This window comes from Urtica dioica, chromosome 4 (assembly GCF_054948205.1).
Source record: "Urtica dioica subsp. dioica isolate 48M chromosome 4, U.dioica_male_clone48M_v1_H2, whole genome shotgun sequence".
Classification (NCBI taxonomy): Eukaryota; Viridiplantae; Streptophyta; class Magnoliopsida; order Rosales; family Urticaceae; genus Urtica; species Urtica dioica.
Window position 1 is genome coordinate 17,556,103 of NC_142759.1, and position 10,589 is coordinate 17,566,691.

The 10,589-nt window shown below is 38.4% G+C and overlaps 1 protein-coding gene across 1 annotated transcript; it reads left to right on the forward strand.

Moving 5' to 3' along the window:
- Nucleotides 1–382: 382 nt before the first annotated feature.
- On the forward strand, nucleotides 383–8,006 carry ABCG32 (pleiotropic drug resistance 4). The gene is made up of 24 exons (XM_089611968.1): nucleotides 383–990; nucleotides 1,283–1,403; nucleotides 1,486–1,574; nucleotides 1,648–1,732; nucleotides 1,893–2,052; nucleotides 2,133–2,209; nucleotides 2,309–2,362; nucleotides 2,664–2,754; nucleotides 2,835–3,136; nucleotides 3,210–3,491; nucleotides 3,762–4,078; nucleotides 4,171–4,331; nucleotides 4,447–4,550; nucleotides 4,716–4,875; nucleotides 4,967–5,089; nucleotides 5,172–5,263; nucleotides 5,354–5,686; nucleotides 5,766–6,056; nucleotides 6,131–6,214; nucleotides 6,306–6,439; nucleotides 6,522–6,749; nucleotides 6,838–7,009; nucleotides 7,086–7,340; nucleotides 7,450–8,006. Exons 1-24 carry the CDS (start codon nucleotides 716–718, stop codon nucleotides 7,720–7,722), a joined length of 4,263 nt encoding a protein of 1,420 aa, XP_089468094.1. The 5' UTR covers nucleotides 383–715; the 3' UTR covers nucleotides 7,723–8,006.
- Nucleotides 8,007–10,589: the final 2,583 nt, after the last annotated feature.

Below are 10,589 nucleotides of genomic sequence, written 5' to 3' on the forward strand. Positions count from 1 at the left end.
GAAAAGTTATTGACATCTCGTTTTCTAATAATTATTGGTCTTTTTAATAAATAAAGAACGTATTTTCAGAGTTGAGATAGAATTCTCGAGTTCAAGTCAATTACAAAAATCAATTTTGAATAATTCAGTTGATCTCAAATATGAAACTTTACCATTCAATTATTTAATTATAATTTAACCCAAAATACGACAAGTTTGTGAATTATGTTGCAATTGCTTCACCAAATGCTAATTTCTATGTAGCCTAGAGTGGACTGTAGAGGCACATGTGGTTGTGGCGTGGTTAATCACGCGCGAGAGTGGAGAGTGCGTGTGTGTATGATATATATTTACAAGTCGCCCATTCTCTCTCATTTTCCCGCGGCCATTAAATGAAACAAAGCATAACTGTAATGGCACTTTAACGCACAAGAGATGAGAGACGAAATATTGTATAGTGTGACTGTGAGGGAGAGAGAGAATCCTCAACAAACCCAGAGACTCTCTTTCTCTCTCTCTCACACTCAGCCTTAAATGCAGAGCTCAACCACCAATTTCAGCGCTCTAATTCACTTCCACTTTTTTGCAGCTAAAACTCCCTTTGTTTTCTCTCTCTCATCGCCAAGAACCGAAAATGCTTGGCTCTCATTCAAGCCCTACATTATAGTCTTGACGTTCGTCTTCTTCGTCTTCTTTCGATTTTTCTTCGAGCTTGTTTGTTTGTTTGGTTGTGGCGATGTGGAATTCGGCGGATAACGTGTTCGCTCGGTCTGCGTCGTACAAGGAGGACGGAGACGACGACGAGGCGCTCCGGTGGGCGGCGCTGGAGAGGCTTCCGACTTACCAGCGAGTCCGGCGAGGGATTTTTAAGGACATGGTCGGAGATACCAAGGAGGTCGATGTCTCCGACCTCGAGTCTAACGACCAGAAGCTTCTCTTAGACCGCTTGATCAATGCCGTAGACGACGATCCAGAGCTCTTCTTCGATCGGATGCGACGCAGATTCGATGCGTGAGTTTCGTTTTCGGAGATAACAGATTACTCTGTATTTCCTCATTGTTTTTTTTTAAATTATAGATGTTGTATTTACTGTTTGGTATATGTATCTTCGTTGGTGCACAAAAGGTGAATAACACGCAATTTTATTCGTCTTTTCTTTCAGTCTAGAAAGTGTGATAATTTATGATAATTATTTCTGAATTTGTTTGTTTTTGTAGCTAAAGCATCCAATTGTGTTCTATTTTAGTATGTTCTGTTTGAGTGCGTATTTCAGTGGTTTGAGTGTAGAATGGTGTGTTTGCAGTGTGGATTTGGTCTTTCCAAAGATCGAAGTTCGATATCAGAATCTGAAGGTCGATGCATACGTACATTTGGGGAGCCGAGCTCTGCCTACCATTACGAATTTTGTTTCAAACATGGCTGAGGTTTGATTTTATTAATCAATCATTGAATTTACTGTTATATTATTTTGACTACAAAAATTTCACTTCATCTATTCCATTTCAGGCTTTATTAAGGCAGCTTCGGATATACAGAGGACAGAGAACAAAATTGACAATTTTAGACAATCTCAATGGGATTGTAAGACCTTCGAGGTAAATACATGCTAACTTTAATTTAAGCTAATCTGATGGTTATGCGTGACTAGATACTGTTTCATTCTTTTAGATTAACTCTGTTATTGGGTCCTCCGAGTTCTGGAAAGACGACACTTTTGCTTGCTCTCGCCGGACGCCTTGGGCCCGATTTAGAGGTACTTGAAGTCCCATCAACATCTGGTGTTATGTTCTGATTCTCTCTACTTTCATATAAAAGTTATTTTTAGATCATATTGAATTTGGGGGTGTCAGAATTCGAAGAGTTTTTCTAGTTTTTTTTTTCTAATTGGATTCTTTGTTTTGTATGGTATGTAGACGACGGGGAGCATAACGTATAATGGGCACAGCTTTCACGAGTTTGTTCCTCAAAGAACATCTGCATATGTCAGTCAACAGGACTGGCATGTTCCGGAGATGACTGTAAGAGAAAACCTTGAGTTCGCCGGTCGGTGTCAAGGTGTTGGATTTAAATATGGTAAGATTTAGCAAAATGGTGCTTTTGAGTATGATTTGATGCATGGTACATGAATGTTATCTGAAATGACCTCCTGGTAGATATGTTATTGGATCTTGCGAGGAGGGAAAAGGTTGCTGGGATAAAACCCGATGAAGATCTTGATTTATTCATGAAGGTATCTTAAATTTGTTAGGATGTTGATTAACTTTTATGAACCTTGTGAAATTTCTTTGACAAATGTACTGATATGATACTAATTTATTTCATTCTCCAGTCATTAGCTCTTGGGGGTCAAGAGACGGGTCTTGTCGTGGAATATATCATGAAGGTATTCTATCTGAGCTGGTTATTCTTGAATGCAAGTTCAAACTTTTTTTTGCTTGTTTTTAATTCGATCATTTGTAGACAAAACAAGTATAAGCAATGATTTACACGACTGATGAAGCACAGTTATTCATGATACTTCAGAGATTTTAGGGTTGTCTTTCAAGAGCTTGAGCACCTTTATTCCGATCATGTGTTATCAAGACTAATGACCCTCAAGCCTGCTTTATTTCCAGAGTGTTTATTATGTCTTTTCCTCAAAGATGATATCATTATATTAGAATACTAATATATATATGACAAAGATTTTAGGGTTGGATATATGTGCTGACACGTTAGTGGGAGATGAAATGCTTAAGGGGATCTCGGGAGGCCAGAAAAAGCGACTTACTACAGGTATATTATGTGTTCTACCCTTTACATGCACACATTAGTTTAGAAGAATATATTTGCTGATGGAGCCTAAATAATTTCAGGCGAATTGCTAGTAGGTCCTGCACGAGTTCTGTTCATGGACGAAATATCCAATGGGCTTGATAGTTCAACGACTTATCACATTATCAAATATCTCAGGCATTCAACTCGTGCACTTGATGGGACCACTGTTATTTCTCTTCTTCAACCTGCTCCTGAGACCTTCGAGCTATTTGATGATGTTATTCTCTTGTGTGAGGGACAAATCGTATATCAAGGTCCCCGTGAAGCGGCTCTTGATTTCTTTTCATCTATGGGGTTTAGCTGCCCTGAACGGAAGAATGTTGCGGACTTCTTGCAGGAAGTAAGTGGCTAAGGTCTTAATATCAAAATTTCTCTTACATTAATGACATGTCAATTCACCTTTTTGCGTACAGGTAATATCAAAAAAGGACCAAGAGCAGTACTGGTCCAATCGTGGCATTCCTTACCGTTATGTACCTGTGGAAAAATTTGTTGAAGCTTTTCGCTCATTTCACATTGGAAAAAATTTATCTGAAGAACTAAATCTTCCTTTTGATAAACGCTATAATCACCCATCAGCCTTATCAACTTCTCGTTATGGTGTCAAAAGGCTCGAGCTTCTCAGGACAACTTTTAACTGGCAGAGGTTATTGATGGACCGCAATTCATTCATCTACATTTTCAAATTCATTCAGGTATTGTATCGCCTTCTTAGTAGCATTACAATATATATATATATATATATATATATATATATATATATATATATATATATATATATATATATATAGAGAGGGAGAGAGAGAGAGAGAGAGAGAGAGAGAGAGAGAGAGAGAGAGAGAGAAGTTTGAAATGCCATTACCTCTTATACCAAATGATCCAGTTTCGTTTCACTTTTAAGTTTCGAGAAAATGAAATAGTTTGTGTTATCCTAATGGATTACATGTACCATGTGGTGTTTTCAGCTTTTTTTCGTTGCGTTGATAACAATGAGTGTCTTTTTCCGAACAACAATGCACCACAACACAATTGATGATGGGGGTTTGTATCTTGGGGCTCTATACTTTTCCATGGTCATTATTCTGTTCAACGGCTTCACGGAAGTGTCTATGCTAGTGGCCAAGCTTCCAATTATTTACAAACACAGAGACTTGCACTTTTACCCAAGTTGGGCTTATACAATTCCTTCTTGGATCCTAAGTATGCAAACCTCACTTATGGAGGCTGGCCTTTGGGTTGCAGTCACATATTATGTGATCGGGTTTGATCCTTCTGTCATTAGGTAATATTATAGTCCTCTCAGTATATTCTTGATTCGATCATAATGGCTGACTTCAAGAATGGGTTCATATTTGGTGTCATTGTCATATGCAGATTTTTTCGACAATTTTTGCTGTACTTCTCTCTGCACCAAATGTCTATTGGTCTCTTTCGTCTTATGGGATCCCTGGGTCGAAATATGATAGTGGCCAACACTTTTGGATCTTTTGCCATGTTGGTTGTTATGGCACTTGGAGGATACATCATTTCAAGAGGTAAGGAAATCACAAATATAATTAAAATAGAATGAAAATAATTATTTTTCTATTAATTTTTGGTAGTCAATCAATTTACTCTTTTCTTTCTCATCTACTTATTATAATGGCACAGATCGTGTACCAAAGTGGTGGATATGGGGTTACTGGTTTTCTCCTTTGATGTATGCTCAAAATGCAGCTTCTGTGAACGAATTCCATGGGCATTCCTGGCATAAGGTAAATTTAGTAATTTTCACCATAGTTTTGCAGGTCACGTAAGACATATTTCCTTTATGCGTATTTAGTTTTGATAAATGCAATATATGTAATGAAACTAATGGCACTCTTTCAATTTTGAACAAATGATGGATCTTTTGAGTCTTTGACCCCTTTTTAATGCAGGCCTTTGGAAATGACACAAGCACTTCACTAGGAGTGGCACTTTTGAAAGCACGCAGTTTGTTTACAGAGAGCTACTGGTATTGGATTGGAGTTGGTGCATTGGTTGGATATACAATTTTATTCAATGGATTGTTCACATTTTTCCTATCTTACCTCAATCGTAAGTAATCTCTTTTCCCAATCACTTTGCTACAGAGCCGATTTCTTTTGTAGCACACAAAGAAAAATTCCAATTTGTATGTATACTGTAGCTCTGGGAAAGCGTCAGGCTGTAGTATCTAAGGAAGTATCGCACGGGGGAGAAAAAGGAGGAAACGAAGAAGCTACTTCCATAGAGCTTAGGGAGTTCTTGGAACATTCAGGATCTTTTACTGGTCAGAACTTATAATATATGTTGACTTCCTTCTTAAATTCTTCTTTCCGTTAGTATAAACAAGAGAAATTGTATCATTGCAGGAAAATACTTTAAGAAAAGAGGCATGGTTCTTCCGTTTCAACCACTTTCCATGGCTTTCAGAAACGTCAATTACTATGTCGACGTTCCTCTGGTGGGTTCTGTAGCTATTCTCCAATATAAATGACTTAAAATTGATGAAACATTTCTACCGTACGTCTTTCTCATCCAAGCATCAATGCAGGAATTGAAGCAGCAAGGAGTTGCAGAGGACAAATTGCGGCTGTTGATTAACGTTACCGGGGCTTTCAAACCTGGGATTCTCACAGCTTTAGTTGGGGTCAGTGGTGCTGGGAAAACCACCCTCATGGATGTATTAGCTGGCAGAAAAACTGGCGGGATTATAGAAGGGGACATATATATATCTGGTTACCCCAAAAACCAAGAAACTTTCGCAAGAATTTCAGGTTACTGCGAGCAGACTGATATCCATTCTCCTGGATTGACCATTCGAGAGTCACTTCTATTCTCTGCTTGGCTTCGGCTACCCCCAGATGTTCACATAGACACACAAAAGGTACTTGTAATTGTCTCTCTATTTTCTTGCTTTATCCAGCTTGGCACGATCTTAATTTTGGAGGGTTAAATAATTTCAGGCTTTCGTGGACGAGGTGATGGAACTTGTGGAGCTCACTTCCTTGAGCGGGGCATTGGTGGGTCTACCAGCTGTGGATGGTTTGTCAACGGAACAGAGAAAAAGGTTGACTATAGCAGTAGAGCTTGTTGCCAACCCTTCTATTGTATTCATGGATGAGCCCACATCGGGGCTGGATGCAAGGGCCGCGGCCATTGTAATGAGGACTGTCAGGAACATTGTGAATACCGGAAGAACGATCGTCTGTACAATTCATCAGCCCAGCATTGACATTTTCGAATCCTTTGATGAGGTAATCTACACTTGTTACAGAGATTCAGGGCTTATTCATGAAATCATTTAACATAACATTGTTTTTTGTCACAGCTTTTATTCATGAAGCGTGGAGGTGAGCTCATATATGCTGGTCCACTTGGCACAAGGTCATGTGAGCTCATAAAATACTTTGAGGTCAGTTTTCATGCTTAAATCGACGGCGGGTTTTTATAGTCTTTGTGCAAGCCCCGACAAGTTAATCTTCTAAAACTCTCTCTCTCTCTAGGAAATTGAAGGTATCCCAAAGATCAAGGCTGGGTATAACCCTGCTGCGTGGATGCTCGATGTTACTTCTCCAAATGAGGAAACCCGCTTGGGAGTTGACTTTGCAGATATTTATCGGGGATCAAATTTGTTTCAGTAAGACCACTTATCCCTATATAAACTCCACTAATGTTTGGTTTGGTAAGTATCTAACTATCCTGGGATTTTCTTGTTTCAGACGCAACCATGAGTTGGTTGAGAGACTAAGCAAACCTAGTCGTAACGCGAAAGAACTATCCTTCCCGACAAAGTATTCACAGTCATCTTTTGAACAGTTCATCACTTGTCTTTGGAAGCAAAACCTGTCTTATTGGCGAAACCCCCAATACACTGCAGTTCGTTTCTTCTACACTGTCATAATCTCATTGATGTTTGGAACAATATGCTGGAAATTCGGCAACAAAAGGTTCTTCCTCTCTCTCTCTCTATTCATCCATTTGACAATCTCATTTCTCTACCATGTCTGAATTGGTGTTATTGTTACGACGTTACAGGGGAACCCAGCAAGACATATTCAATTCGATGGGATCGATGTACGCAGCGATCTTATTCGTTGGAATCACCAACGCCGGTGCTGTTCAGCCCGTTGTTTCTGTCGAAAGATTTGTGTCGTACAGAGAGAGAGCTGCCGGGATGTACTCAGCTTTACCATTTGCATTCGCTCAGGTCTATTTCCCTTTCCCAATTCCACCGAAGACAACAGAGTTTTACATTCTAACAATATTGCCTTTTTCGAACACAGGTCGCAATAGAGTTCCCTTACGTTTTCGTGCAATGCATGATCTACTGCTCGATTTTCTACTCCATGGCTGCGTTCGAGTGGACGTTTTTGAAATTCGTTTGGTACATATTCTTCATGTATTTCACCATGTTGTACTTCACATTCTATGGAATGATGACGACCGCCATAACGCCCAATCACAACGTAGCTTCCATCATCGCCGCTCCATTTTACATGCTGTGGAACCTCTTCAGCGGCTTTATGATTCCTCACAAGGTGAAAAAAAAAACTTATCTCTAAAAATTTCTCCAAATAATTTCACAATGCTGATTAAAGTGTGTATGTGTGTGTGTTGTATATATATATATATATGTTTGTGTTTCAGAGAATTCCCATATGGTGGAGATGGTACTACTGGGCCAACCCCGTGGCATGGAGTCTCTACGGCCTCCAAGCCTCGCAGCACGGCGATGATTACGGGCTTGTGAAACTATCGGACGGTGTTCATGAGGTAACAGTTACGAAACTCGTCAGAGAAGTGTTTGGGTACCGCCACGATTTTCTTGGCGTAGCTGGTATCATGGTCGTCGGATTCTGCATATTTTTCGCTCTTATATTCGCATTTTCCATAAAAGCCTTCAACTTTCAGAGGAGATGAGATTCATAAACTATATACAAGCACACAAAGTATTTTAAATAATATATTTCTGTATAGCATAACTTTGAGTATAAGATTCAATCTCTTTTTAGAGAAAGCGCTATAATACTAGTTGATTAGCTGGAAATTATACTGTGTACTAATAATGTCTATGATACATGCTTCATTATTATATTGTGTTATATGATTCTATTGTGTAATTAGAGTTGTCATTTTGTTTCAAAGACTTGGTAATTAAATAAAGAAAAATTAGTCAATATAAGCCACATCAAACGTTGCAATTGTAAACTAGCCAACGTTTCCTTTATTTTTCGAATCTAGCCAATTTTGATGACGTGGCATATTTATGTATGATTGTATTTACTATATTAGCCTTCCTTTCAATTCAAAATGACTAGCCCACGTTTGCACACGTTCAATGCTTTCATATTTCTTAAATTCTTGGCTTTCCATTTTTGTAGCGGTATTCTTGGCTTTCATATTTCAAAATGACTAGCCCACGTTTGCACACGTTCAATTATGATTTGCTCTCTCTCTCTCTCTCTCTCTCTCTCTCTCTCTCTCTCTCTCTCTCTCTTGAAAACAATGCTGCAATTCCAGAAGATTACGAAGCCCATGCTCGCCGCCGTCGAACAAGATTTTAGTTCCTTTATCTTCACCGTCGGAGCCGCCCCAAGGAGCCGACCGGCGTCCTCCCTCCATGGCGACGTCCAGGCTGTCGCGCGTGCCGACTGGGACTCCAGCGGGCGTCGGATCTGGTGCGTGGGCACCGGAGTCGCGCGGGTCTGCAACGCCAGATGACGACCTCGCCGGACCGCGTCGGATCTGGTCCGCTGGCGTCGGGATTGCTCGGACCGACAGCGCCGGTGGGGGGCGAGGTCTTGGCGAGCGTTGAGGCGGGCTTGTGCGTGCTGGGACCGCTCGGATCTGGGGCGTCCGAACGTGCTAGCTGCGCGCCGGTGGGGGGCGAGGCCTTGGCGAGCGTCGAGGCTGGCTTGCGAGCACGGGGATTGGCCGGATCTGCAGCGTCGGGTGCCTCTCTCGCCCAAGAGGACCAGCTCGCCGCCGTTCATGGTGCTAGACGCTCCATTCTCCTTCGCGCGTCTAGTGGCTTTAATTTCTGTTTTATTTTGGTTTAATCTCTGTTTATTTATGTTAATTTTAGTAAATTTTTTAAATAGAAACGGAGCTGAATTGATCACAAGTCGAGCAACAAAAATGTCAAAGGTTGAGAGATTGATAATGGTGAAGCTTTCATGGCCGGATGCAGTTGATTTTGGATGAATATTAATTCTGTTGAATATCTCTGTTTATTTATGTTAATTTTAGTAAATTTTTTAAATAGAAACGGAGCTGAATTGATCACAAGTCGAGCAACAAAAATGTCAAAGGTTGAGAGATTGATAATGGTGAAGCTTTCATGGCCGGATGCAGTTGATTTTGGATGAATATTAATTCTGTTGAATATTTCTGTTTATTTCTGTTAATTATGGTAAATTTACATATGTGCAGGTAGAGCCGATTTCATTTCATTTCCTTTAATACGCATTTAAATAGATATCTTTTTAAATGCACAAAATTGGATCCGAGATTTACTACCACGGTTGACTTTTGAATTTGGTCTTCTACAAACGTTGGCTACTACTTTTAAAAAGAAAGCACTACAATTACTTAGGGGTATTTCAGTTATTTTGTACCCGTAAATTTCAAAAATTGGCTAGATTTAAAAATTAACCAAACGTTGGCTAGATCTCAAAAATCACGTTTCAATTTGGCTACGTTGCTAGTATGGAACAGTGACCTACCATCCCTTTGATTATTTTTCAGCTTTAGTATTTTCGTAGTAGTGAATATTTAATATAAGTAGCTGTTTAAGCTTTGAACTTATCATAATAAAGTAATAATCTTGTAAGTCATCGTCTTCATGCATGTTGATCATCCAACATCGAAAGATGAAAGAGATTTACTCTTTTCATCGTTCAGAAACATAAAATGAAAAAAAAAAATGTCAATGGTCAAGTTATATGATATAATTGTAGATTCTGCATTTATATAACATCATCCGTGATAATGGTGCCTAAAAAGCGTCTTAACAAATTTGTCATATTTACACTTTTTAATTGTTATTTAGATAATCTTTAATAAATATTTGGTAAATAGCCAACTTTTCTTATGGTACAACTTACAACTATTTATATTATTATTTACAATTATTTATACAAAAATTGACTATTTACTAAATATTTATTAAAAATTGACTAATAGCAAACCATACATGTACTGGATCCAGTGACGGATCTAGGTGGGGGCCAGGGTGGGCCAATGCCCCCCCTCAATTTTTGAAAATTATTTTTTTAACCCTAAATTTTTATATTTTTTATAATTTTACCCCTAAATTTTATTAATAATTATGTTTTTGACCCAAATTTGTAAGTTTTTTTTCAATAATGCCCCTCCTAAAAAATATTTCTCAAATTTGCCCCCCCTTGATTGAAATCATGGATCCGTCACTGACTGGACCCTAATTATAATCCAAGGCCAGTTAAAAGATATCTTGTAGTAGTGATTTGAATGTCATAATAATTAGAAAGAAGAAAAAAACAACACACACCAATATATATATATATATATATATATATCTATATCTATATATATATATATATATATCTATATATATATATATATATATATCTATATATATATATATATATATATATATATATATATAGACCATTACTGTATTGAAGATGCTATAATTAAGCCTTTATAACATCAATTACCTGTTAATATATCTTTAAAGTAATATTTTAAATTTCTTATCTTTTTTAGAGAATTACACAGGATCTATATTTTGAATAAGACTTTGT

What these genes read in the sequence shown, in the direction of transcription:
- ABCG32 (XM_089611968.1), top strand. Translation starts at nt 716, where the DNA reads ATGTGGAATTCGGCGGATAACGTGTTCGCTCGGTCTGCGTCGTACAAG. An exon ending in TTTGATCCTTCTGTCATTAG is followed by an intron (nt 4,079 to 4,170) that starts GTAATATTATAG and finishes TGTCATATGCAG; the next exon opens with ATTTTTTCGACAATTTTTGC. An exon ending in TGGAAATTCGGCAACAAAAG is followed by an intron (nt 6,750 to 6,837) that starts GTTCTTCCTCTC and finishes ACGACGTTACAG; the next exon opens with GGGAACCCAGCAAGACATAT.